This window comes from Neocloeon triangulifer, unplaced genomic scaffold (assembly GCF_031216515.1).
Source record: "Neocloeon triangulifer isolate White Clay Creek 2 clone unplaced genomic scaffold, ASM3121651v1 ptg000013l, whole genome shotgun sequence".
Lineage (NCBI taxonomy): Eukaryota > Metazoa > Arthropoda > Insecta > Ephemeroptera > Baetidae > Neocloeon > Neocloeon triangulifer.
The window spans coordinates 1,915,641-1,938,486 of NW_026775555.1; the positions used below are offsets into that span (position 1 = coordinate 1,915,641).

At 40.1% G+C, this 22,846-nt stretch overlaps 7 protein-coding genes across 9 annotated transcripts; 3 read left to right on the forward strand and 4 right to left on the reverse strand.

The window, feature by feature from the left end:
* The first annotated feature begins 207 nt into the window (after positions 1-207).
* Positions 208-4,368, forward strand: LOC132199204 (Fanconi anemia group J protein homolog). 2 transcript variants are annotated; one of them, XM_059623759.1, is made up of 18 exons: positions 208-343; positions 545-689; positions 741-852; positions 911-1,165; positions 1,218-1,285; positions 1,345-1,475; positions 1,535-1,624; positions 1,681-1,822; positions 1,873-2,091; positions 2,144-2,317; positions 2,376-2,540; positions 2,602-2,892; positions 2,943-3,170; positions 3,297-3,481; positions 3,539-3,669; positions 3,719-3,941; positions 3,996-4,125; positions 4,180-4,368. In XM_059623759.1, the coding sequence occupies exons 1-18, from the start codon at positions 318-320 to the stop codon at positions 4,261-4,263; spliced, it is 2,799 nt and encodes a 932-aa protein (XP_059479742.1). In that variant the 5' UTR covers positions 208-317; the 3' UTR covers positions 4,264-4,368. The 2 variants fall into 2 exon arrangements, with proteins under 2 accessions (XP_059479742.1, XP_059479743.1); XM_059623760.1 differs by having other exon boundaries at positions 225-304.
* On the reverse strand, positions 4,308-8,947 carry LOC132199203 (DNA polymerase subunit gamma-1, mitochondrial). Of its 2 annotated transcripts, none has more exons than XM_059623757.1 (10): positions 8,720-8,947; positions 8,070-8,561; positions 7,599-8,009; positions 7,209-7,544; positions 6,701-7,151; positions 6,149-6,600; positions 5,715-6,092; positions 5,231-5,657; positions 4,780-5,176; positions 4,308-4,721 (listed from the first exon to the last, which is right to left on the reverse strand). In XM_059623757.1, the coding sequence occupies exons 2-10, from the start codon at positions 8,532-8,534 to the stop codon at positions 4,382-4,384; spliced, it is 3,657 nt and encodes a 1,218-aa protein (XP_059479740.1). In that variant the 5' UTR covers positions 8,535-8,561; positions 8,720-8,947; the 3' UTR covers positions 4,308-4,381. The 2 variants fall into 2 exon arrangements, with proteins under 2 accessions (XP_059479740.1, XP_059479741.1); XM_059623758.1 differs by having other exon boundaries at positions 8,716-8,947.
* On the forward strand, positions 8,939-10,804 carry LOC132199207 (small ribosomal subunit protein eS6). The gene is made up of 5 exons (XM_059623764.1): positions 8,939-9,078; positions 9,304-9,508; positions 9,752-9,897; positions 10,136-10,342; positions 10,570-10,804. Exons 1-5 carry the CDS (start codon positions 9,073-9,075, stop codon positions 10,756-10,758), a joined length of 753 nt encoding a protein of 250 aa, XP_059479747.1. The 5' UTR covers positions 8,939-9,072; the 3' UTR covers positions 10,759-10,804.
* A 186-nt stretch (positions 10,805-10,990) lies between these two features.
* On the reverse strand, positions 10,991-13,671 carry LOC132199205 (alpha-N-acetylgalactosaminidase-like). Its single transcript, XM_059623761.1, has 8 exons — positions 13,566-13,671; positions 12,853-13,018; positions 12,410-12,759; positions 12,256-12,350; positions 11,844-12,203; positions 11,627-11,791; positions 11,502-11,574; positions 10,991-11,449 (listed from the first exon to the last, which is right to left on the reverse strand). Exons 2-8 carry the CDS (start codon positions 13,011-13,013, stop codon positions 11,388-11,390), a joined length of 1,266 nt encoding a protein of 421 aa, XP_059479744.1. The 5' UTR covers positions 13,014-13,018; positions 13,566-13,671; the 3' UTR covers positions 10,991-11,387.
* Positions 13,672-14,029: 358 nt separating this feature from the next.
* Positions 14,030-15,542, reverse strand: LOC132199206 (protein HGH1 homolog). The gene is made up of 4 exons (XM_059623763.1): positions 15,411-15,542; positions 15,175-15,347; positions 14,437-15,056; positions 14,030-14,244 (listed from the first exon to the last, which is right to left on the reverse strand). Exons 1-4 carry the CDS (start codon positions 15,496-15,498, stop codon positions 14,076-14,078), a joined length of 1,050 nt encoding a protein of 349 aa, XP_059479746.1. The 5' UTR covers positions 15,499-15,542; the 3' UTR covers positions 14,030-14,075.
* Positions 15,543-16,075: 533 nt separating this feature from the next.
* Positions 16,076-17,563, forward strand: LOC132198989 (histone-lysine N-methyltransferase PR-Set7). The gene is made up of 4 exons (XM_059623355.1): positions 16,076-16,410; positions 16,476-16,670; positions 16,780-16,926; positions 16,979-17,563. The coding sequence occupies exons 1-4, from the start codon at positions 16,226-16,228 to the stop codon at positions 17,187-17,189; spliced, it is 738 nt and encodes a 245-aa protein (XP_059479338.1). The 5' UTR covers positions 16,076-16,225; the 3' UTR covers positions 17,190-17,563.
* On the reverse strand, positions 17,339-22,486 carry LOC132198988 (protein spinster homolog 1). The gene is made up of 8 exons (XM_059623354.1): positions 22,414-22,486; positions 19,443-19,828; positions 19,099-19,218; positions 18,991-19,045; positions 18,700-18,936; positions 17,999-18,411; positions 17,804-17,940; positions 17,339-17,563 (listed from the first exon to the last, which is right to left on the reverse strand). The coding sequence occupies exons 2-8, from the start codon at positions 19,808-19,810 to the stop codon at positions 17,430-17,432; spliced, it is 1,464 nt and encodes a 487-aa protein (XP_059479337.1). The 5' UTR covers positions 19,811-19,828; positions 22,414-22,486; the 3' UTR covers positions 17,339-17,429.
* Positions 22,487-22,846: the final 360 nt, after the last annotated feature.

A 22,846-nucleotide genomic window follows, 5' to 3' on the forward strand; every position in this document is an offset into this window, starting at 1 on the left:
CTAAGATATGTAAATTATCAATTCAGAATTTACTATCTACCTCTTTAAAGATTTTATTTTGAATTATTTTTAATTTTTAATATAAAAAATGTATTTAAATAAAAAAAATGTATAATATTATGGAAAGAAATCAGACACTTTATTTCATTTGAAAATTGCGGAAAATTGTTAAGTTGGCTAAACTGAAGGCTGACCTTGAAGCCATGTGCGAAAACAAAGAAATGCGGGAAGATTAGACAAGCACGGTGAATTGTTCGCTCAGCAACAATTTATCAATATTTCTGAATGTAATTGTGACGTTAAAGTAAGCTATTTGCATGTTTAGAGCATGTATACGTAAAAGGTAAGGTATGAAGAATTTGGAAAGCATTGAAAATTGACTGTGACAACATATCAAACGTGTCTAGGTCTAGAACAGTAGACAGGCCGGTACCTACGTATGATGCTTTGCCTTTGTGTTTATATTTTATAACCTCTCAACATTGGAATTTATGATTATGGTTTTTGAATTTAACTATGTCTTTGTTTATTTTCTCTCTCACAGATTTTGGATCAAGTATAAGTGCATAGACATGGATAGTCCAATGAGCAACGTCAACATACCCAGGAAATACACGCTGGGTGGCACTAAAGTCGAGTTTCCTTATTCACTGAAACCATACCCTAGCCAACTGACATGCATGTCAAAGGTAAAAAAATAAAATGGATTTTTTTTTAATTATTTTTTATGCTGTTTTTAGGCTGTGACTGGAGCAAGACTGGGGCAAAATTGCCTCCTTGAAAGTCCAACAGGGTCAGGAAAAACAATGGCAATGTTGTGTTCTCTGCTTGCATGGCAAAAACAATTTCGAGGTATCGATGTTATCTCTAAATTAATAAAACTGTGCTAAAATACAAATTATTTTTGAAGAGGAGGCAGAGCAGGCTGCTAAAGAAGAATGTGCAAGAAAGATGCAAGAGCTGATTGAAAAAGAAAATATTCGTGCAGCGCAGATAATCCAGCAAGCTGAAAACCCTAAACAAACTACTGAAAACACTGCAGAAATTGATGCGCACATTCCACCTTCGAAAGCCATAGATGAGATAAAAAAACCGACTGTGGCGAAGAACAGAATGAGTCACCTGGATAACTGGTCAGATGATGAGGATGATCTCGAGATCATATGTTCGTTGCTTTTATTTTTCATGCCATTTTATTTCCAACTCAAATTTTGCAGCAAGCAGTTTTGACTGTGATAAAGGGGATTCTGACGATGACTTCAAATCTCCAAAGAAGAAGCATATGGTACAATATCACTTTCTTTAAAAATTCACTTATGTGTGTCTAATTTTTTGTTTATGCAGAAAAAAATAGGATCTGAAAAGAGCACACCTCAGTCTGTGAAAAAGCAACCTGCAAAGATCCCCAAGGTTAAGCTCGTAAATGATGCAGACAGTGCTGAGGAGGAATCCTGCGACATACCCAGGAGGGCAAGGTTAATGCGACGATTGGCAAGTCCATTCAATTGTACATAATATTATATTTTTATTTCAGGGTGCCGAAAATCTTCTTTGCCACTAGAACCCACAAGCAAATTGCTCAGGTTGTTGACGAGCTCAAGCGCACTCCGTATGGGAATGCTAAGTATGAATTTCCTGCTTGTTTTTTAATGAAATATCAACAAATTAATTTTCGTGCAGAATGACCATTTTGAGCAGCAGGGAGCACTCCTGCATCAAATGGTTGGAAGAACCTTTCAAAAACAAAACAGAAATGTGCAAGGCTCTGTTGGAAACGAGGGGTCAAGATGATGATCAAAATAGAAAGGGGATCCAAAAAAAGGTGGCTTTAGCCAAAATTTTAGTTATTTACATTATAATTTCAGTTTACAGCCTGGCTGTGCATACAAGAATAATTTGGCAAAGTACCATATTGGCCAATTGATGGAGGCAATGGAATTAAATGAAGAACCTTGGGACATTGAAGAGTTAGTAACAGGAGGCAGGAAGTTTGGCATTTGTCCGTACTTTGCAGCAAGAGATCTGATGATGTCTGCAGATATCATATTTTGCCCTTACAACTACATTGTTGACCCACTCATTAGGAAATCGGTGAGTGAATTGCCAAATTTTAATTTCAGCTCAGTTCCATGTGCTGATATAGATGAACATCAATCTGTCGGACAACATTATTTTATTCGACGAGGCACATAACATTGAGGATGCGTTCAGGGAGTCCAATAGTTTTACATTCACCACCAAAGAGCTGGAAGAGGCTGTTAAAAATTGTGACTTGGGGACAATTATTAGCAGCAGAAAGACTGCCTGTGCAAAATTGGTGAGAAATTATTTGAACTTATTGTAAGTTTTCTACTATAACTTGCTTTACTGTTCAGAAAGAGAGTCTGTGTATCTTTGGAAACTGGATGAATGGAACGTCCAGCAAGCTTCGACTAGAGGACTCTGGTTCCAGAGAGCGAACATTCACGTTTAGCGGAAGCCAATTTGCAAATGAGATTGAAGTTGCAGGCTTTGACGAAAAACAATTTGATCTGTTTATGGTTTGTCTGCAAAGTGATATATTTAAAAAAAAAAAAAGCTTACAAATTTATACAATTGCAGAGTTCTGCAGAAGCAGTGTTTTCTGACGAAGGTGGGAATAGTAGTGCTGGAAGAGCACAAGCCGAGGATGATGACGATGAAAACAAAGAGAGCCATGAACTAAAAATAGGAGAAGACCCAAAAGCCGTTGGGAAGAAAGAAATCGAGGACATGTTCAAAGCATCACCACAGCTTAAGACGATGGTAGACGGCCTTAAGTTGGTCATGACTAGAGTATTTAGCGAAAATCTCTCCAACCGAAATGATTACAACGTTGTCCTCTTCGAAACCGCTTCCAAGTTTTACAAAGAAGTAATTTTTGTGCAAGCTTGTTTTTCAACTCATGTAAATTTTTCATTTAGGGACCCTCTGAAGGCGGGTGGCAGGGCAAGTCTGCACTGGATGTGCAGGTTTATTTGGGTCTTCACATCTGGTGCATGAATCCTGCCGTTGGATTTTCTGACTTCGACCAGTCACGCAGTGTGATTGTGACTTCAGGCACCCTTTCTCCAATGAGTTCATTTCAATCAGAGCTGGGTGCAAAATTCCCTCACAGCCTCTCTACTGATCATGTCATTAGCCCATCACAGGTAAATAAAGGATTGAAAAATTGGTTAAATTTACAGAATTTACAAATGGGAAATAAAAAGATTTTCCAACGGTAAATTTTTACGAAATTAAATGTTGCTTTGAATAATCAAATAATTGCTCTGCAGGTTTGGGTCGGCAGTGTTGCCTGTGGTCCGCGTGGTCGCGCAATCAATGGTGTTTATAGAAACGCCGTAACCATTGATTACCAGGATGAAGTAGGCTTGTCCATTCTACAGATTTGCTCTGTTGTTCCATTTGGTGTGCTATGCTTCTTCCCCTCTTATGCATCTCTTGAAAATGTCTTAAAAAGGTTTTTATATTACAGTCTATAAGCCAAGAAACACTTTTAGAATTTTAAACTTTTCAGATGGCAAATGACTGGCACGTGGCACAAACTGACAGCCATGAAAGATGTGATTGTGGAGCCTCGCCAGGTGAAGGATTTTGCAGACGCCATGGCAAACTTTGATGATTCTATTAGAAGAGCAGAATCTGGCCGTAATGAAATTTATAAGTTTATGCATCTTTTAACTAGAAATAAAAACAGGCCATCAGACACAGACAGGGGCTCTTTTGCTGGCTGTGTGCAGAGGAAAAGTGAGTGAAGGAATCGACTTTCGAGATAATCACGCACGAGCAGTCATCACAGTGAGCATTCCGTTTCCTAACGTTAAAGACATGAATGTCAAACTTAAGAAGCAATACAATGACAAAAACCAGCACCGTCAGCTTCTTCCTGGCAACCAGTGGTACGAAATTCAAGCATTCAGGTATTCCAGATATTTGACTAAAAATAGAAAGGAAGTTGATTTTGATTTATGTAGAGCCATCAATCAGGCCCTTGGAAGGTGCATTCGCCATAAAAATGATTGGGGTGCAATTATTCTGCTTGACGATCGCTTCTCCCCAAATAGCAGAGCAACACAATCTATTTCTAAGTGGGCAGCAAAGAATGTAAGAATTTTTAATTTTATGTGTACTCGTATCTGACGCTCTCCAATTTTGCAGTTGAATTACTATGATAATTGGAGAGACACATTTGATAGTTTAACAAATTTCATGAAGAGAATGACAGAAAATATGGGCAAATGAATTCCTCAATTAGGCAGTTTTAAGCATCAAGTAAAATGATCTAATGTGTATTGATATTTTTTTATTCTGCTCAATAAAATCAGGCAAAAAACGAATTTTAGCAAACATGAATGTCATTTCACTTTGAATATTCATTCGTGAAGTCTTCGTGTAGTCCACAGTACTCGTAAATACTGAACTTTCTCCTAGTCAATCTTTTGAATGGATTTGATCCTACTTTCTCAAGTGCTTGATAAACATCCAAAGTCTCTCCTTGAGGAATGCCGTAGGTGACAGACATACCATTGGGGTTCGATGGGGTAACACATTCGCTAGTGGCATCCTTGCGCATTGCTTTGTCCACTTCGACGCCAGAGAAGAAAGCCACCGAGTGAGGGAGATCATGAATTCCAACTCGTCGTGCACAAAACGAGCGTACTAACAGATTTGTGGCATGGAGAGCCGTTGCAGCCTCATACCTGAGTAATTATAAGTAGTTTAAAAAATACTTTTCAAAAAATAAAAACAACGAATCACCTTCTGGCGGACTGCACAAGGTACCTGACCTCGTCATGAAAGCTGAGCACAAATCGAAAGTCGGCATGGTCGCCAAGAAGCCATCGCATGCTTATAAGCATAAGATGCAGGAAGTCTACAGCGCTGCTCTGAACGACCCAATTCACTCTGGTAGTTAGAAAATTGAAAGTGCCAACAGTCTTTGGCTCCAGTGCCCTACTGAGCCGTGCTGACAAGAATGGGGTAGCAGGACATGGGGAATTTGCAATGTCCTCGAGTTTGTTGAACATGGCTGATTCAGTGCCTCCATGCCAAACCGATCGAGCCTTTGCACTTGCGCTTTGTATCCACTTCACTCCACTAGCCTTTTCGAATCCCCGCAGCATGTCGAGTTCGGGTTTTGTAAGTAAAATTTCACCTGCAGAAAGTATTCGTCAATAACAATTAACAGGAGGTTTGAATCTAATTATACCGGCATCACTGATAAAGCCAAACTTATTTCCTAGAGATGTGCTAAAAAGCTTGTCACTTGATTTGTCCTCTGCAGTTAAAAGCTGTTTGTCGAAAAGAATTCTAAAGGCTTGCACAGGGATGGAAAAGAGTCTCTTTCCTTTTGTGAGAGTTAAAGTGTTGATTGCAGCCTTCCTGCACTGCTCTTCACTCATCTCTGGACAAAATCTTTTCAAAAGCAGCTGTGCAAAATTCTGACCGGCGCCGTAAATGCGCGCATAATTCATTATTTTTGCGTGCTGTCTTGAAGCGCCAGCTGCTTTAGCTGTGGCGCTGTGCAAATCCGTTCCCAAAGATTTCTTCCCTTGCAAGGTTCTCCAGCCAAAAGCAGTTGCTCCGTGAACCCCTGCAAAAGATGCGTCTCCCAGCAAAGCGGCAAGCCACAATTCCTTTAAAATAATTATAAAAATTTGGTGTTACACAAAAATCTTTAATTAACTGCACACCTGTGAATCGACATCAGCACCAACCATATGGTAGCCAGGGGGTGCATGCACCATTGCCCTTAATTCGGAGCCTATGCGTTGAGAATCTGCGTTTGAGGCAGTGAGCCAAGTACTTTCAACGGCACGTCTTGTCAAGGTGCCCGCCACAATCAACTGCGGCAAAATTGCTCCGAACTGCTTGCTTTTAACTCTGGAAACACAATGTGGGAGGGATTCTTTGTCAAGCCAAACAACTTGCTGGGATTCTATTCGCTCGCGATTGTTTTTCCAATAGGAACTAGTGTTGCTCAAGTGCAGCACTTTGCCAGGTTCGCCCTCTCCTTTCAAAGTGCCCTCGGAAAATCTGGTCACAAATTCCTTGGACAGAGGATTGCCCACCTAAAAATAAAATTCAAAATTGATACTGAACCATGCAAAATAATTGCAATTTCAACCTTGAGGTGTGTCCCTCCTGGATGGGGCAGACGCATAAACCAAAGGCCTGGGATTGCTACGTCTGGGCAGAATAAGCCCAATCCCTTGTACCATTTTGGAGGCTGAATGCTGTGTTTTTTACGGGAGCCAATCTTTGACATTTTCATTTCAAACTCTTCATTGATCTCCATTTGGGTGATTGGCAGGAGAGCTTGGTTTCTCTTGCATACTTCTATAATTTTTTCCTCGGGAGAAGCGGGACTTTCTGTCGAATCAAGGTATGAAGGAGGCCGACCTGGAATTAAGAATCCCCAGCCTTGATCCTTCACTTTGTGCAGAGGATATCCTTCCCATGAGAGCCGAAGTAATTTTGGTGTCACTAACATGCTTGGAGAAATCAGTGTTGCTCCTTCCGACACCCAGTCTGCGGAATTAATACGTGGGCACAAGGCTCTGTACCATGCTGGGTACCCTGGAGCAACATTATCAAATTATTAAACATTTGAAAAAATATCCCGTCAAGTTCTTAACACTTGCAGGTTTATAACTTATAAATTTTCCCTGATAATTACCTGGCAAGTGTGGCAGTCTTGATGGCAAATAAGCCCTTAACTGGACAAGATACCGGAATTTCTGCGCCAGAGGATCAGTTTGGTCTTCTTTGTCCCAATCTAGATCGGTAGCCTTTGATGCAAACTTTTTCAGCTTCAGTTCTTGTGTGCTCCAGTCTAGATCCCAGAGCCACGGATCATCCTTGTACTGCTCGTTGTGCAGGAGAGCGCAAGCTTCGTCGGCAGCTGAGCAGAGATTTTGTTTGATTTGCACCTCAACCTTTTCATAGCTCTCGTTTGACGATGCCACATAATCTTTCCACGCATTACTAACTGGTAAATAAGCAACAGACATTTCCAGCATGCCTGCAAAGGTAGCTGGATGTGGAAATCTTTGTAGGAACAGCGACCACACCTTCTGCAAAACCTCGTGAGTAGCTTTCACATCTAAGGCGCAATACTTCATCGATTCCTGGAAATAATTTCATGAAAACAAATTCAGTTTGAATGTTGAATAACCAATCTTTACCTGAAAGTTCTCAGCAATATCCGAGAGGTTGCCTTTAACAAAAAGGTCTCTGGCCGTTTTGTCCAGGCCTTTGCCCCCGCAGTATAGTTTGTGGACATCGCTGAGATTACTAAGTGAGCTCTGCTCTTTCCATTCTTCTCCGGGAATATTCTCAAAATGAACCTCATCGTCGGCTGTTGCTTTCTTGCTGACAAGTTGGCTTTTTTGAAAACTGCTGATTCCGCTGACACACACATGCAAGGACATAGTGTCCACAAAACGAGTGAGACTGGGCTTCAGCCAGTATTGCTCTTTGACCCTTGCCCGATCAAAAGATGCATTGTGAGCAACGACAACCTAAAAATGCAATTTGTTTTAATTAATCAAATCAAATTTTTATAAATCACTTGCTTTTGGTTTTGACTCGGAACGATGAACTTTGCAGTCGGGCGGTGTTTCAAGATTGATGAGATCGAGAGGACTCAAGTGCTCCTTCGGAGGAGGAATCGCTCCTCCGTCAAGCACTTGGGCCAAAGGTGTCGCAACCCAGGCGTACCAGCCTCCTGGTGCCAAAGCAACTGCCATTGTTGGTCCCAGACCAGCACCCATGCACTCTTCAATATCAAAAACAAGGCAGTCTTCATCAGGAAAAGGGACTGGTTCAGGTGGTCTGTGAAGGGCATATTTTGTCCAGCCTGCTGCAGTTGACCATCTCTCAGGTAAATTTGGGATATTGGAACTCGTAAGTTGCTTCAGTAGCTCTCGATAGGCAACACTTTGCTCTTCAGCTATGCGGAAAAAGTGCTCCTCGATATTCTTTCCCTAATAATAAGAACAAAAAATACTTTGTCACTTATAATTAAATTTTAATTTTAAAATTACCTTCAGAGCAGGTAGTGGGAAGTTGATTTGAGGGAGAGGCGGATCGACTTTTTCCAACAGGTCGTGTTTCTGCAGATGTTCTCTAGCCAGCTTGAGTTTGATTGCTGACTGAGGCACACCTTTGTCGTTGCCAAAAATCTTTTTGAAAAGAGGCTCTGGCAACATTTCAATGTTGACTTCATTTCTTCTTTCCGTGTAATGCGTTTTATTGATGGATGCAAACAATTCATTGTTCAAGGACGGTTCTAATGAACTTTCGCCAAGAGCTTTAAATTCGTCCAGCACTTTCGTAACATTGAACTTCCGCTTCTTGGACACTTTAATTCCCTTCGACTTTGCGTTGACATCTCTTGCCGACGGAGTGCTCTCACCAGGCTGAGGAACACAGCTTGTTTTACTGTAACTTCTGGCTAAGAGCAGATACGTTTGTGGCCTTAAATTGTGCGGAAACTTTGACGAAATCATGTCTGCTGGAAGATGTTGTCCTCAAACCTGAAAATTGAGTTGTGTTATAATGTAATTTACACATATTCATGTTCTTTAAATCAACTGATTCATCTTTTTTTAGAAAACTGCAACAAATACTTATATATATTAAAAAATCTTCAAAATAACAATAATTATATAATAACTTCTGTATTTATACAAACATGATTTTTTCAGATTTGAGCCTGTGATGGGTTCGACGCGTTCGTTTACTTCGTTTGTTAGGTTACAGCTCTATTTTAAAGATAGTAAGCGGTCAATCACGATAAATTTAGTGTGTAAATCAGAATTCCAGCAAAAGAACTCGAAAAATAAAATTTCTGTAAAACAAAAACAGTCTCATCAGCTGCAAGCCATGCCGTGCGCCATTCTGGAGGGAAAATTTGAACTACGCGCTTGGGAGAGTTGGGAGTGGGAGAGCGACTGCAGCGCCGCGATGCGTTCGACTTTTTAGTTGACGTGCAGCCTCTTTCTAATTTTCAATGTGGCACGCGTAGGTCATTTTTAGCGGCACATCATGAAGGTAATTTTGTGAATATTAGACTAAATTTCGCATAGGGGTGCTTAAATATCCGGGCAGCTCTATCGCCTGTCTTATTCGCCAAGGCATAAACGCAATTTTGGGGACGATTGTCTCGTCGATGACCTGATAATTAAGGATCGTTGGGGGCTGCAGCATGGCTTGTTGATTTGTTACTGCAGACCCAATTTTTGTTGTTGATGTTAATCGCACTTTTCTTGGTTTCAGTTGAACGTGTCGTACCCGGCCACGGGTTGCCAAAAGCTTTTCGAAATCGTTGATGAGCATAAACTTCGAGTTTTCTATGAAAAGCGTATGGGTGCCGAAGTCGAAGCCGACTCGCTCGGCGACGACTGGAAAGGCTACGTCGTACGTGTTGCCGGCGGCAACGACAAGCAAGGGTTTCCTATGAAGCAGGGTGTCCTTACTAACAGTAAGTTTAATTTTAAAATAAATAACAAAATGATAGAAGCATCATTTAAATGTGTCCTGCATTCAAAGGGATGCAAATTTTTCTTAAAATATTGATGCAACAGAAAATCCAATTGTCGCTATGCCGTCCCTTTTTATGAAGGGCTGGAACTCTAACACTGGTACAAATAATGAGAGTACCAAGAAATTTTGCCTTGTAACAATAATGATGAAATTAATTTTTTTTTCTCTTATTTGAACACAGGTCGTGTTCGTCTGCTCCTGTCCAAGGGCCACTCGTGCTACCGACCAAGGAGGACGGGTGAGAGGAAACGCAAGTCTGTGCGTGGTTGCATTGTTGACGGAAACCTCAGTGTCCTTGCCCTCGTCATTGTCAAGAAGGGAGACAATGTAAGACATTGATCTTAAAAATAAAGTTTTTTTACATCACAGTACCAGCTCCGTGTCGGTCTCTAATTGTCGGCTTCGGCGTTTCAATACTGTGAAAGTAAACCAATTGCTTGTCACTTTATAGTGCCTCTTTCTTTAATTTGGGACTGCTGACAAGCATTTACATTTAATTAAATTGTTTCTTAGTAAAATTATTTTAATTTAAGAGAAAAATCATTAATGTTGATAATTTTAACAGGAAATCCCAGGGCTGACCGACGGCTCTGTTCCACGCAGACTGGGCCCCAAGAGGGCGTCAAAGATCCGCAAGTTGTTCAACCTTACCAAGGAAGACGACGTAAGGCAGTACGTGATCAAGAGAGCCCTTCCCCTTAAGGAGGGAAAGACCAAGCAGCGCTTCAAGGCCCCTAAGATCCAACGCCTCATCACTCCAGTCACCATCCAAGTAAAACCATAATTAAATCTTAAATTTGTTGCACCACATCCAGGTATCTCTTAGACTTGGGTCTGAAGAGTGTTCATTTTGTGGGAAAGAAATTTGGTCCTCTCGATTTGAGGGTTCAGCCTTTGTGGCGCATCCTCAGTGTTAAGGTCCTACACATATCTTTAAATATTCACAACCGCGCACAATTTTTTTGTTCTCTGCTCAACGTATGGTAATTATTTTTGCAGCGCAAGAGGCATCGCGCAGCGCTCAAGAAGAAGCGCGCCCTCAAGGCCAAGGACCAGGCGACTGAGTATGCCAAGCTGTTGGCTGTTCGTCAGAAGGAGGCTAAGGATCGTCGGCTCTCTGAGAAGAGGAGGAGATCGGCATCCATGCGCGACTCTAAATCTTCATCACAGAGCGCGCCCACCAAGTAATTCCATCTGTCTCCTCTTTACCTTCTAATAAAGTGAGTTGCTACAACTTCAACAGTTTATTTCGTGTTCATACATTGATCTGAGTGGTATTTATTCTTGAAGTCTACATATTAAAAGAGGAGGGGAAACTGCCTAAAAATCGCAATTTAGATCCAATGATCAATGGACTGTTTTCTGGAGCTGATTGTGTTGTCTATCATTTTAAATTAAAAGCCACATCTGACGTTGAGGATTTAATTTTTTTTTTTTTTTTTATAAATATATCAAAGCAATTTTTAAATTTTTTGGAAACTCTTAATAGCTATTGTGACGAGATAAATATTTGCAGTTGAATAATGTTTTACAAACGATACGATTAAACTCAAGCCACAGTTTTTGCCGCTCTGGTAGACCATTCCACTGGAGCCTTTTCCCTGCTGTGGAAATCAAGTTTGCCTGTTATTAAATATGTTGTCTTCCAATGGATTGCAACCTTAATTTCAGGGTACATTTTAATTAAACGAAATTTTTTCAATTTTTTATAATGCAAATTTAATTGTTTCAAATTCATGTGCTTGCTTTTAGCATAATAAAAAAATCTGAAGCTCTAACCTGCCTTCTGTAATTTGCCTTTCAACCGTAAATACGTCTTACTTTATTTTAGTCACACTTGGAGTGGAGACAACGATATTAGCTCTCCAGAAAACAGTACCTGTTGGTCATATTGGAAATTTAATTGCAACCTCAGTAGTTTGATAATTTACCTGATGGATTCACTCTGACGTCAATCAGCGATTCGGGCACCAATAGAGTTTCGGTTTCATCTCCATACAAGTCCTTAAAATTGTTCGGAATTAATAGCAGAAAAAACTTGCAATGACTTGATTACCTGAACCATGTAACCGGCAGGGTTTGTCAGGCCAATGTCTTTCAAAGGAACCTGAATCCTGTAAGGGTAGCCGTCATCTCTGCGACTAGCAACGGCAATCGCGAAAGAATATTGATCTCCCTCAACTGGTGTGATCTTCCTAGTCCAAATTTCTATTTTGCTCACCTAATTTATTTGCAAGTTAATTTCCTTTTTTAAATAATCTTTTGTATTTTACATTGTAAACAATTCGGCCCTGAATGCCAAGAGGGTCCTGGTCAATGGCAATGATTCGGGTGTTCTGCAAAATCTCCTTGTGCTCCGGGCGGATTGTGCGGAGGTCAGTGGACATGAAGAGAGGGGCGGCTAGAATAGCCCAGAGGGCCATTTGTAACTTGCTCTGGTCCAAACTGAGACCATAGTTTCCAATAAGCAGCATGTCGGGGTCATTCCAGTGGCCAGGGCCGGCAAAGGGGCCCATATCGTCCTGCTTTTGACCAAAGTAGTCGAGGATGTGACGCAGGCTAGCGTACGAGTCTTGGATGTCGTCGTAGTTCCGCCACAGGTTGCAGTGCTGCGCAAGTACTGTGTAGTTGGGCTAGAATTTTATTTTTTAATTTCCACGTGGTTTGAATAATATATAAACCGACATCAATTCCCTTCTCAGTTTGATAAGCTGGCCAACTGCACGAGTAAACCATAGGTCGACCAGTTTGATTCATGTGGAATCCAAACTCGGGGTAGCCTAATTATTTGAAGTTGAATAAAATTTAAGTATGGATGAATTTAATTCAAAGAGCAAACCAGTTTCCATGTCCACAAGTTCAGCGTAGCAGCCGTCCAGTTTGACATAGTCCACGTCCCAAGATGCAAAAGTCTCGGCGTCCAATTTTAAGTTATCAATGACTCCAGGGTAGCCGGCGCAAGTGAAATTACCAAAATCTTCGTAAATCCCGAACTTCAATCCTTTGGAGTGGACGTAAGCTGCGAGGTCTTTGATGCCGTAAGGGAAGCGCTCCGGATCCGCTTGGAGACGACCATTGGCGTCCCGCTCCTTAGATAGCCAACAATCATCAATGTTGATGTAATCGTAACCAACTGCAGCATAGCCCTGGGAGACCAGCAAATCGGCCATTGTGCGGAACAACTTGTCACTAAAAATATTTATACGTCGCATGAAATATTATCATATAATTATATTTTGATGTTGAGAAATCATTAAAATCCAATTAAGCGTTTTATCATACCTGATGCAGTCGTCAGGGTACAAGGTGCAGTTTGTAATGCACCTGAACCTCTCCCAGGCCAACCAGCCCATTGGAGGTGTGAGGGAAAGGCCATTGTCGAGCCCAGAGACCACCCCTGCAATTGAGAGGGCCACAAAAGCAGCAAACGCTATTTGCTGCATTTTATCTGAGAACAAAAATTAAAGAGAATTGAGCAAAGATATTTATTGCTTTGCTGTCTCAGATGTTTCGTAAATTATTGTCTTGTGCCTGGCCAGATCTTTGTCGCTCTTAACTTGTTTTTCAAGGTCTTGCAGGTCGCGGGGGGCATGTTTCGGCTATAACATACCTGCCTCTCGAAGGAGTGCGATGAACGCATGGTTGTTGAACCCGGTTTTATTTTATATATGAAATTACATACATACCAAAATATTTAATTTTTGCGCCTTCCCTTGCACGCGGTTGAAATATTCATAAAGGGTTATTAGTTATTAATAATTTTAGATTAAGCAATATTATTATTAATTATTAAAAATGAAATTTCTATAAAATAAATTATCTAATAGGACCTCTAATTAATTCAAACAGCATTTTTCTGCATCGCGCAGTATGTTGAAAATAATTCTGATTAAACAAAAAATTACAAAAACTAGAAATAATAGGACATTTAAATTATTGTATTTAAGCTTGTCTTAAATATAAAGCGCGTTTAATTCACGAAATTTATTTTTTACCTTTTTCGCTGTGTTGCTTGATCTGCAGCTGAAGCCAAACTGGTTGTATAGCGTCTCCGAGCTGCTTTAAAGCCTACCGCGTAGCTAGCAATTTATCTCTTAATCTTATTCTTTATTTTGTGACCTTGGGTCAGGGATAAACGGCTACTAAAGGTCGATGACTGCACGAAAAGATATATTTGCTGGGGCAAATTTTTTTAAACAGCTGCACCTAATGGTTAAAATGAAAGTGGAATCAGCTCTTTCAGTTTAGGTTAAAATGGTTTCTAAGAATTTTTAATTTTAACTTGTCCCCTATAATTTTTTTGCTAACCTAACAATTTCTTTCTATATGTTACGACTTGGAGATTGTAATTCACTTTTTATTAAAATTTGATGAATTCAATTACTCAGATAGTTAAGTAGTCAGATCTAACTATCTTGAAAATGATCAGGTGTTACATGTTATAATTATATCAGATTAATCGAATAATATACAAAAAAATTTATTGTCATCACCAATTTTGAAACTTATTCTTTTAACCCAAGAAAGTCTTTGTCCATGGCTTCGAAAGAAGTAACTAGGTGCTGTGGAACATCCAACTTTTTCAGATCATCCACACCAATTTCATCCTCAGTCCTGATTAATAACTCCGCTAAATTCTGGCACGCTAATAACGCCTCTCGATCCTCTTCCCATCTGCGGGAAAAAGCAAAATTAGTTTCTTAGCTTTCTCACTTTCTGAGTCATTTCAAAAATTCAATTACTAGACTGTTTGTTTACATGATTCATTTTAAATCAATATGTCTGCAACAACATAAACAAAATGCATATCGAGTAGAGCGTAATTGAACAAATAACGCATGCTAATTTAAAATTTAAGGACATTACTTATGAAGTTCTCGAAGAACAAGATAAGTGCCATTTTCACGAAGCGCTTCTCGGCCTTCTTTAGTGGCAGCCAACTGAGACAGAGCCTCAAGGATAAGTCGGCGCAGGTCCGGGTCTAATTCTCTCTGGTGCTCAGGAGGTAGAAATTGTAAGTCGATGTGCAACTTTTCTGTCTCTTCATCAGTGTACGCAGTATCGGATGCTGCAATTGGCAACAGAAGGGGAGGCAGCAAATCGTTTGCAAAGTCCACGGCTGCGTCTTCGAAGCACAAATTGCGCAAAGCAGACACTACGCCACCTCTTCTCACAACGGAAGCCTCGAATCTGGTGAATGCAGCCAGGGTCATAAGTCCAGTTCCCTTAAGCAACAAACTCCGAGCAGCAGCCAGTTGAGTCAAGTTGGAAATTAGTGGAGCCAGATAGTGAAGGGTTTGTCCTTTTTTGTTGTATTCAACATGGGAAAGGGCTTTCAAAATTTCACACAGCTGAGACTCCAGGGTAGGCCAAGCTGATTCCACTGCTTTGGAATCTCTCGTAATATTACAAAGGGTCATAAGTGCTGGGTCCGCTACAGGGCTTTCGGGATCAAGGCTGAATTTTAGTAACGCTTCAACTCCACCCTGAAACAAAAATAATAATATAAATCTTCTAAAATTAATAATTATTATTATTGGCTTTTTGTTTTGTGTGTAAAGAATTAATTTTCCAACAGATTTAATTATAAAAACCTAAAATAACCTTTTCGTGAAGAAATTTACTCAGGAGAGGTGATGCTGAGAGGTTAATTAGGGCAAGAGCAGCATCTCTTGCAAGGGAAGGTGTATTCCAGTGGCCTATGACCTCCAGCAAGGCACCCACGAGCCCAGGGGCCTCTAAAAACAAACGTCTTCCTTCATCAGACGCGCTGATTCCTGAAATGTTGATGATTAATCAATAAAATAAAGAATGGCTCAACGAAAAAACATGACACAAACCTAATATATGTTGCAGCGCCTGATCCTTCAAGTCTGGTCTTACATCGCTGCCCAAAAATTGTTCCAACTCCGCGAGGGCTTCCGCCATTTTTGTTTTTCTTTCGTCTTACCGCGTTTTGTATTCAATTTGTGCATGGCAGCCAGCACACAATGTTGATAAAGTTATGTTCTACACATATTTGAAAATTCTGAAAAACAGTGAAAATCGACTGATTAAATTTATTTTTAATCAAATTAAAATATTTTGATTTCTACTTTCATCATTTTCTTCAATATTTTACACATCACCGACAATATTTTCTTTGTATTGTTGGCAGCAATGTTTAAACGGCCGTTAAAGGTCTGCTAAAATGCAAGGCTAAAATGCTTCTTTGCTTTTTCAATGTTGTTTTGATCAAATATACCGGTAAATTTAAATAAAAATGAAAACCGGTTTTCCAAAGTAGCAGAATATTGAATCATGTATGCATTTTCATTAATATTTTTCCATTTTTAATAAAAATTTCGTAATAATTTAATTTGGTAGTAATTATGTGTAGAGAGAATGTAAAAATTATTAAAAAATCTTTATTTTTAAAATTTTGAATTGCAAAAATACCGGTATAAATATGCAAGGTATGTTGAATTTACAGATGGCAGCAGCGTCGTTTAAACCCCCCACTTTTTCCGTAATTTCCGTCATTACCATAAAATAATCGTGCACAGGTTATAATTTCATAAAGCGTCTCTTGTTTTTGTGCAAAAATTGCTTCAAAACTCAAAGAAGTGAGACAAAAGCGGCAGCTTGAAGGTTTCCGAAGACGAAGCTTGCAGCTATGGTGAGAAGTAGGCGGGCGCCGACGGCGGGACGGTCGAAAAAGACCGTCGACCCTCAGACGCCTATCACCAAGTTCCTGAAGTCAGTTGGCTCACCGGGGGTGGCCGCGGAGGTGGCCCGAGGGGCGTCCCCAGACACGGCCTCTCCGCCGCACAAAATTAAGCTGGTCGACGAGCGGCCAAGGTAAAATTTTTAGAAATTTTTCTCACAGAAGTTGGTTCTGATTGATAACAATTCCAAATTTGCAGCGAGCAGGTGCTTAAGGAGTGTTCCCAAAGGTCTATTAGTGAATTCTTCCCCGTCCGAAGATCCTCGCGACGGCCTAAAAAGGCTCTCGAACTAGAGAGACAGAAGAGTTTGGAGGAGGCCGTACTTTCTCTTACAGAGGATCACCTTACCGTTTGTCACTTTGATGGAAAAGGGCGCGGTGTTATTGCCACAAGGTATTTTAATTTTCTACTAGACTTGATCACCTTTTCACAATCAATATTTTTTCTTAATTCTCTAATTTGCCTTTTAAATTACAACGCTTGCAATAAATCGTACTTTCAGGACCCTCGAGAAGGGCGAGTTGGTGGTCGAGTATGCAGGCGACCTCATCGATTTGAAAGAGGCTCGCCTGAGAGAGCAGATGTACGCTGCTGACCAAAACATGGGCTGCTACATGTACTATTTTCGTCACGGAGCCACCCAGTATTGGTGAGTCTCGAACAAAAGCCGTCCGCACCTTTGCTCAAAGGGAAACTTCCAGTGTGGACGCGACCGCAGAGACTGGTCGAATGGGTCGTCTGGTGAACCACAGCCGCCAAGGCAATTTGCAGACGCGGACAGTGGAGGTGAAGCGTCGACCTCGGCTCTTTCTCGTGGCCAAGGAGCGTATCGAGGCCGGCATGGAGCTGCTGTACGACTACGGTGACCGCTCTCGAGAGTCCTTGAAGAACCACCCATGGCTTGCCTCGTGACTTGGCACTTCTTTTTGATCTGACCTCTCACCACTGACTGTACATACACTTTGCGCTTAATTATCTCATTTGCCCAGTGTTGATGTAGACGTAAGAACTTAAAATAAAAAGTCAACTATTGTTTTCAGAGACTGAATTAAAAGAAAAGTCTGCAGTAATTTTCTCTAAAAATACACACTTGCTTTCTGATTTATTTTATTTAAATTATTTGTACACAATTATTGAGTCGGCAGAGAGGCATCACAGTCGGCAGCTTTCGGCTTCAAAGGCCGTGTTGTCAAGACCCTTGGTTCGTTGCGGAGGTGCTTCCAAGGCTGGTTTAGGGGACACCTTTGGCTCCATCAGGAACATGGTCAAGAGGAAGAGAATTGAGCCTGCAACCAAATAAAGGTAAGACTTCGCTCCATAATCAAATTTGAAGTGATCCATAAAGGAACGATAAAATTTGGGTTCTCTGATTTTTCAACAAACTGGTTGAATTTTACAAATTGTTTGGGGACAAAATTAACCTTTACAAAAAATAAACAAATTTAAAGCGATGTTTTTCTAAAGACGAATAATTATTTAGAAAAAATAAATAGAAATTAGTTTAACTAATTAATTTAAGAACTTACTTAGAAAGTACGCTCCAACGTAAAACACCCAGAGGGACTCTCTGTATCCAATAGATTTTGAAAGAGGCTCCACCAGAACAGGCAAGTTTCCTCCAATGTTGTTCATGAAAAAGAGGAAAAGACCCAGTGTGGTGGACCTAAAAAAAACAATTATTTCAGTTGACCTTTCCGTGAAATTACAAATTAGGGCTTTACCTGACGGCCAGAGGCACAATTTCGACAAGAATTGCGAAAAGAATGCCAAACCACATCTCGGCAAAGATGTAGGAACAGGCGAGACTAATCATGGCGCCCAAGGGCTCAAAGTAAACGCTGCCGAAGGCGAGTGGGCTGGCGATGAGCTGGCTGAGGGCGAGAATGGCCAGACGCGACTTGACCCCCATTGTGGCCACGACCTTGTCAGAAAGCACCCCTCCCGCAACCACACCGACCGATCCAATGCAAATTGTCACCGCAAAAAGCCACCAGCCCAGATCGACCTCTGGGAAATAGGTTTGGTAGTACAGGTCGCAGTTGTAGGCAAAGCACAAGCCGCCCATGTGCCGAATCGACGCGGCCAGGCACAAAAGTACCATACGCGGCTGGCTCACCACTTGCCACAGGGTCACCTAAAATAATAATTAGCATTTTAAATTTAATTAATTTTGAATAGTTTGAAAGTTTATTTTTTCTAAAAGCTTGATCATTTTATGTATTTAAATTTAAAATATTAATTCATGATAAAAACAATTATTAAGTTTAATTGTTAATTAAAAACGTTTAAAATTTACTTATTGAATAAGTAAAAATTTCAGCATTAACTTTCAATCAAAATTTCATGGTTTTTAAACTGGGGGAAATATCAAAATTAATAAAGATGAAATTAACTTAATTATTTTCTTGCGCGCAAAAATTACCTTTTCCCCGGTCGTATTGTTTCGCTCCTCGCCGATGGCTTGGCGCTGAGGTTCGCGCAGAGTGAAGAAGGTGAGGAGCGCCAGAATCAGTCCGATGAATCCTCCAGCATAATAACTGAGCCTCCAGCCAAGATCCCAAATGTTGGCCGCTGTTACGTATCGGCCAACTGGGAAAGCGATACCGTAGCCCCCGTAAATGCCCCAGTTGAAGATTGACATCACAAGCCCACGATATTCCTGCAAACAAGAGTTTCAAACACGACGATTATAAAAATATTCAAATTCCCTTACCTCGGCAAACAGATCTGAAAGTATTCCTGCCGCCATGGGATTGCAGCCAGCCTCACTGTTATTAAATTAAAGATTAATTAAATTACATAAGATTAAATTAATTTGTACCCAAAAGCAAGAATCATTCGTAGAACAGTCAGTTCCCAGTAATGATCAACGGCACCCATGAAGAATGTTGCTATGCTGAAGATAAGTGTGCAAACGGCTAACATATTGACGCGGTTGTATCTGCAAAAAGTATAATTTTACAAAATATTTACATAATTTTGTCCATTGGAATATATTTTCAATTTTTTTTTGTATTAAATTTAGATTTTATTAAAAAAAATCTTTAAACGAATTGCTAAAAAAAACTTTTTATTGATAAATTATATTAAATACCTAATTAATGTTCAAATGATAAAATAAAGTCAAAATTTTTAAATAAATACATTTAATTATAATATTTTTACCTATCGGCGGCAACACCTAGGAAAATACCGGCCACTGTGAATACGGCGATGTAAGACGGACCTGCCAGGATTTGGTACTCGAGACCAAGTCCGTTGTAGTCCCATTCGCAGTAAAAGGTGCCATTCATGTGCAGTCGGACGCACTCGGTCTGGTTGAGGACGGAGCCGCAGGCGATGGGCGTCTCGCCGTGTCCCACGCCGGACGACACGTTCAGCTGGCACGCTTTGTCGCCGTAGTGGAGGTCCCTGGCGGTGGCGCGCGACGTCACCCCTATCAGATAGTGGCCCAGTTCGCCCACGATGTAGCCGGAGGTCACTAAGAGTAGCACCCACGGCTTGTACAGCTTCCGACTCAGGCCCGGCAGCATTTTTGTTTTTTTTTCTTCCTGCGAAAAATAAGACAGCGAAGTCAAAGTATGGCCGTTTCAAGGGCACTCTTGGCCAAGTGGAGCGTGCAAGGTCAGGGGATGCACGCGAGATTTCTTTCACACTCGACCAGACGACCGAGTCGCCTCTTGTGATTTGCCAATTTCGCTAATCACTGGCTAATTATTTATTGTTTCGCCCGGTAATGACCAGGAAATGTTCTGTAATTATGATTATGTTTGTTTAAACAAGTAATTTTGTTGAAAATTGGCATTACGTAACATATTTAAAAACTATAATTTTAGTTTTTGCACGATAATCGATGATTTTTGGGTTTGTTCATATTGCCTGTAGCTAACAAATAACAGTAATTTCCAGTCCAGCTCCACATTTATTAGAGAAACAAGAAACTTTTCATGCTTTTTTTTTTAAATTTTTTAAGTAAAAATCCCTATAAATTACAATAATTTTTTCCCATTCAATTTAGATGCCATTTGGTCACTTAAATTAAATTTGTTATACAATTATTTATTTACTTATATTTTGCTGTACCATTCAATTTTAAATTGATTATTTTAGCAATAAATAATTATAGCTTGGCCTGCCAATTTCAGCTGCTGATGTTGATCATTAAAACTTAAAGATAACTTAAAGACTTTTCTTAAATAATTTTAAACAGCATTTTCAACTGAAGAGAGTATATTTTCGTCAGAAGAACATTCACGCACCAATTAGCTATCCCACACGTAGGCCAGCATAGAAAATAATCTAAACTAGTCAAAAGAACCAAGTTGCTTTTGTTTATCACCAACATGATGGGGTCACAGCTTTTGAAACTCAAAACTGGCGCAACCGGGCACAACTTTATTTTATCATCTAAATACACCCACGCCTATTTTAAACACTCCAAACATCAAAAGTTTTCAAATTTGAAAGTTATTTCCTATTTGTTCTATATTTATTTATTCACTTGAGGAAGCCACTCAATTTGCAGACCTCTCAGCAATTACAAAAAAAGCCAGATGAGGCGGGGAATTTTTTTTAGTACACCGCGTAATTGCGGAAAATTGCTGAGAGGGAAACTGAAATCCCGACATACCTCATTGTTTCTCGTCTTTCGCATCCTTGAAAAGAGATCGGCAAAAAGAAACGGCCAATGAAATAATGAGTAAAAATCAGAGTAAAGGAAATGTATATTGGTGAACGGATTATTTCCTATATACGCCTCAAAGTTGTGCGCTCACTATTTTTTTTTTATCAAATTTAAGAACGTCATTGATTTGAGCTGTATTTTTACTCTCACATTTTAATTGAATAAAAATAAAGTGAAAATTTTTTTTCTATATTTTTAATTCCACTAATCTGTAGAGATTTAACCAGATGATCGAGGATAGCCCGAAATATTTGATCCTCATCAAAAAAAAAAAAAATTATAATAATAATATGATCAAAATCGTTCAATTAAATTTTTAATATTTACTAATAAACATTAATAAACTCTTGATCATTCAAGTTCAACAAATATTTATTCCGTTACCACTTTAATAATCAATATGCGAGTTCACTGCGGCGACCGTGACTCTTTTGATGTAGAGCGTTTTAGCAGACAACTATCTGCTAAGACTCGCTTTGCTTTGCTGTCTTCCATTTTTTTTTCTTAATTTAATTTTGTATTCCACTGATTTGAGGAGCAAATAATGCAAAATTGACTGGAAGTTCCAATATATCTCAATGATAGATTTTTTTTAAATTTTTAATCTCGTTTTTCATTCTGCTACTTATTAATGAAAGGTATGTTATATAACACTAAAATTTCTTTTTTCGCTCAGTTTAGGTCAAAGATAAAAGTTTCATATATGGTCACCTTCATGAAATTGGTCGCACTTTCTTATGCGCACTCAAATCGCCAAATTAGTGGCCCACGTCTTCATTGGGGAAAACATATCTCAGGACTGGTTTAACTGGGGTTTTTTTTGAAAGATTTTGTCTTGTAATTTATTTATGCTGGTGGCCGAAGGATCAGGTTAAAAGTCGAGACCGGTTTTCACGCGGCGTGCGTCACTGCACCACATTCTTGGGATGAAAAATTTTCCCTCTCGTTTTTCACGCGCGACCCAAGGGAATCCCATCACATCTTCTCCGAGTGGGAAATTTCGGTTGGCCGAGGGCGACCGGCGATCGCTTCACACTTCAAAATTGGCCGGTCAGATGCGCAAACAAAGTAATTATATACGATCCGCCTTGACATTCTATTGCACTATCCAATAATAAACCTAAAGTGTCAATGCGAGAGTGAGAGTGACACTCGACGGACAGCGTGAAACGCGCCATGGAAAACACAATAATAAAAAGTTTCGCCTGATTCGTCAGGGAGCGTTAACAAATCCGGCTGCATTGGCGTTGCCGGCCACGATGGTCAGGGATTGCGTGGCCCTGACAGTGAGATCAGGTAAAAAAAAAACTGCTGATCATTCAACTCTCGGCGGCGTCGGTGCGAAAGAGCGCAAAAAATAATTGGTGCGCCTTGAACTTGACTTTTCACAAATGGATATAATACTTTTTTTGTTTGATACAAAACGGAAAACGATCAATTATAAGCACTCACCTGCAAAACCTGAACAAGATCACCGACCGGTGCGCGCCGACTCTCCTTTGCGTCTAAATGGCAATACGGCGGCTTCTCGGGGCCCAGTCAGGTCGCCCCCTCCAGCCCTCGCTCTCCCGCGCCTCCTTCCAGACGCACAACTTGGGCACCCTGCTTGTATTCGCGAGGACAAGAAGCTTTTAGAACAGAACCTTCGAAACCTTAAAAGTGTGGTGGCGTTTTTTATATTTAGTATCAAATTTTCAGATCAAAAGTGTCGTATTGAATAATTTATTTCATTTACGCAGACGTCTCTGTTCATCAATTCGTTTTTTATTCAAAAAAAGTGGCCGTGTGGCTAAAATAAATCTTATTTTGAAATTTGAAATTGCCAAAGCAAAGCAAATTAAATTCAGATCATATCAGTTGAGAAAAATATTAAGCACCGAAACAA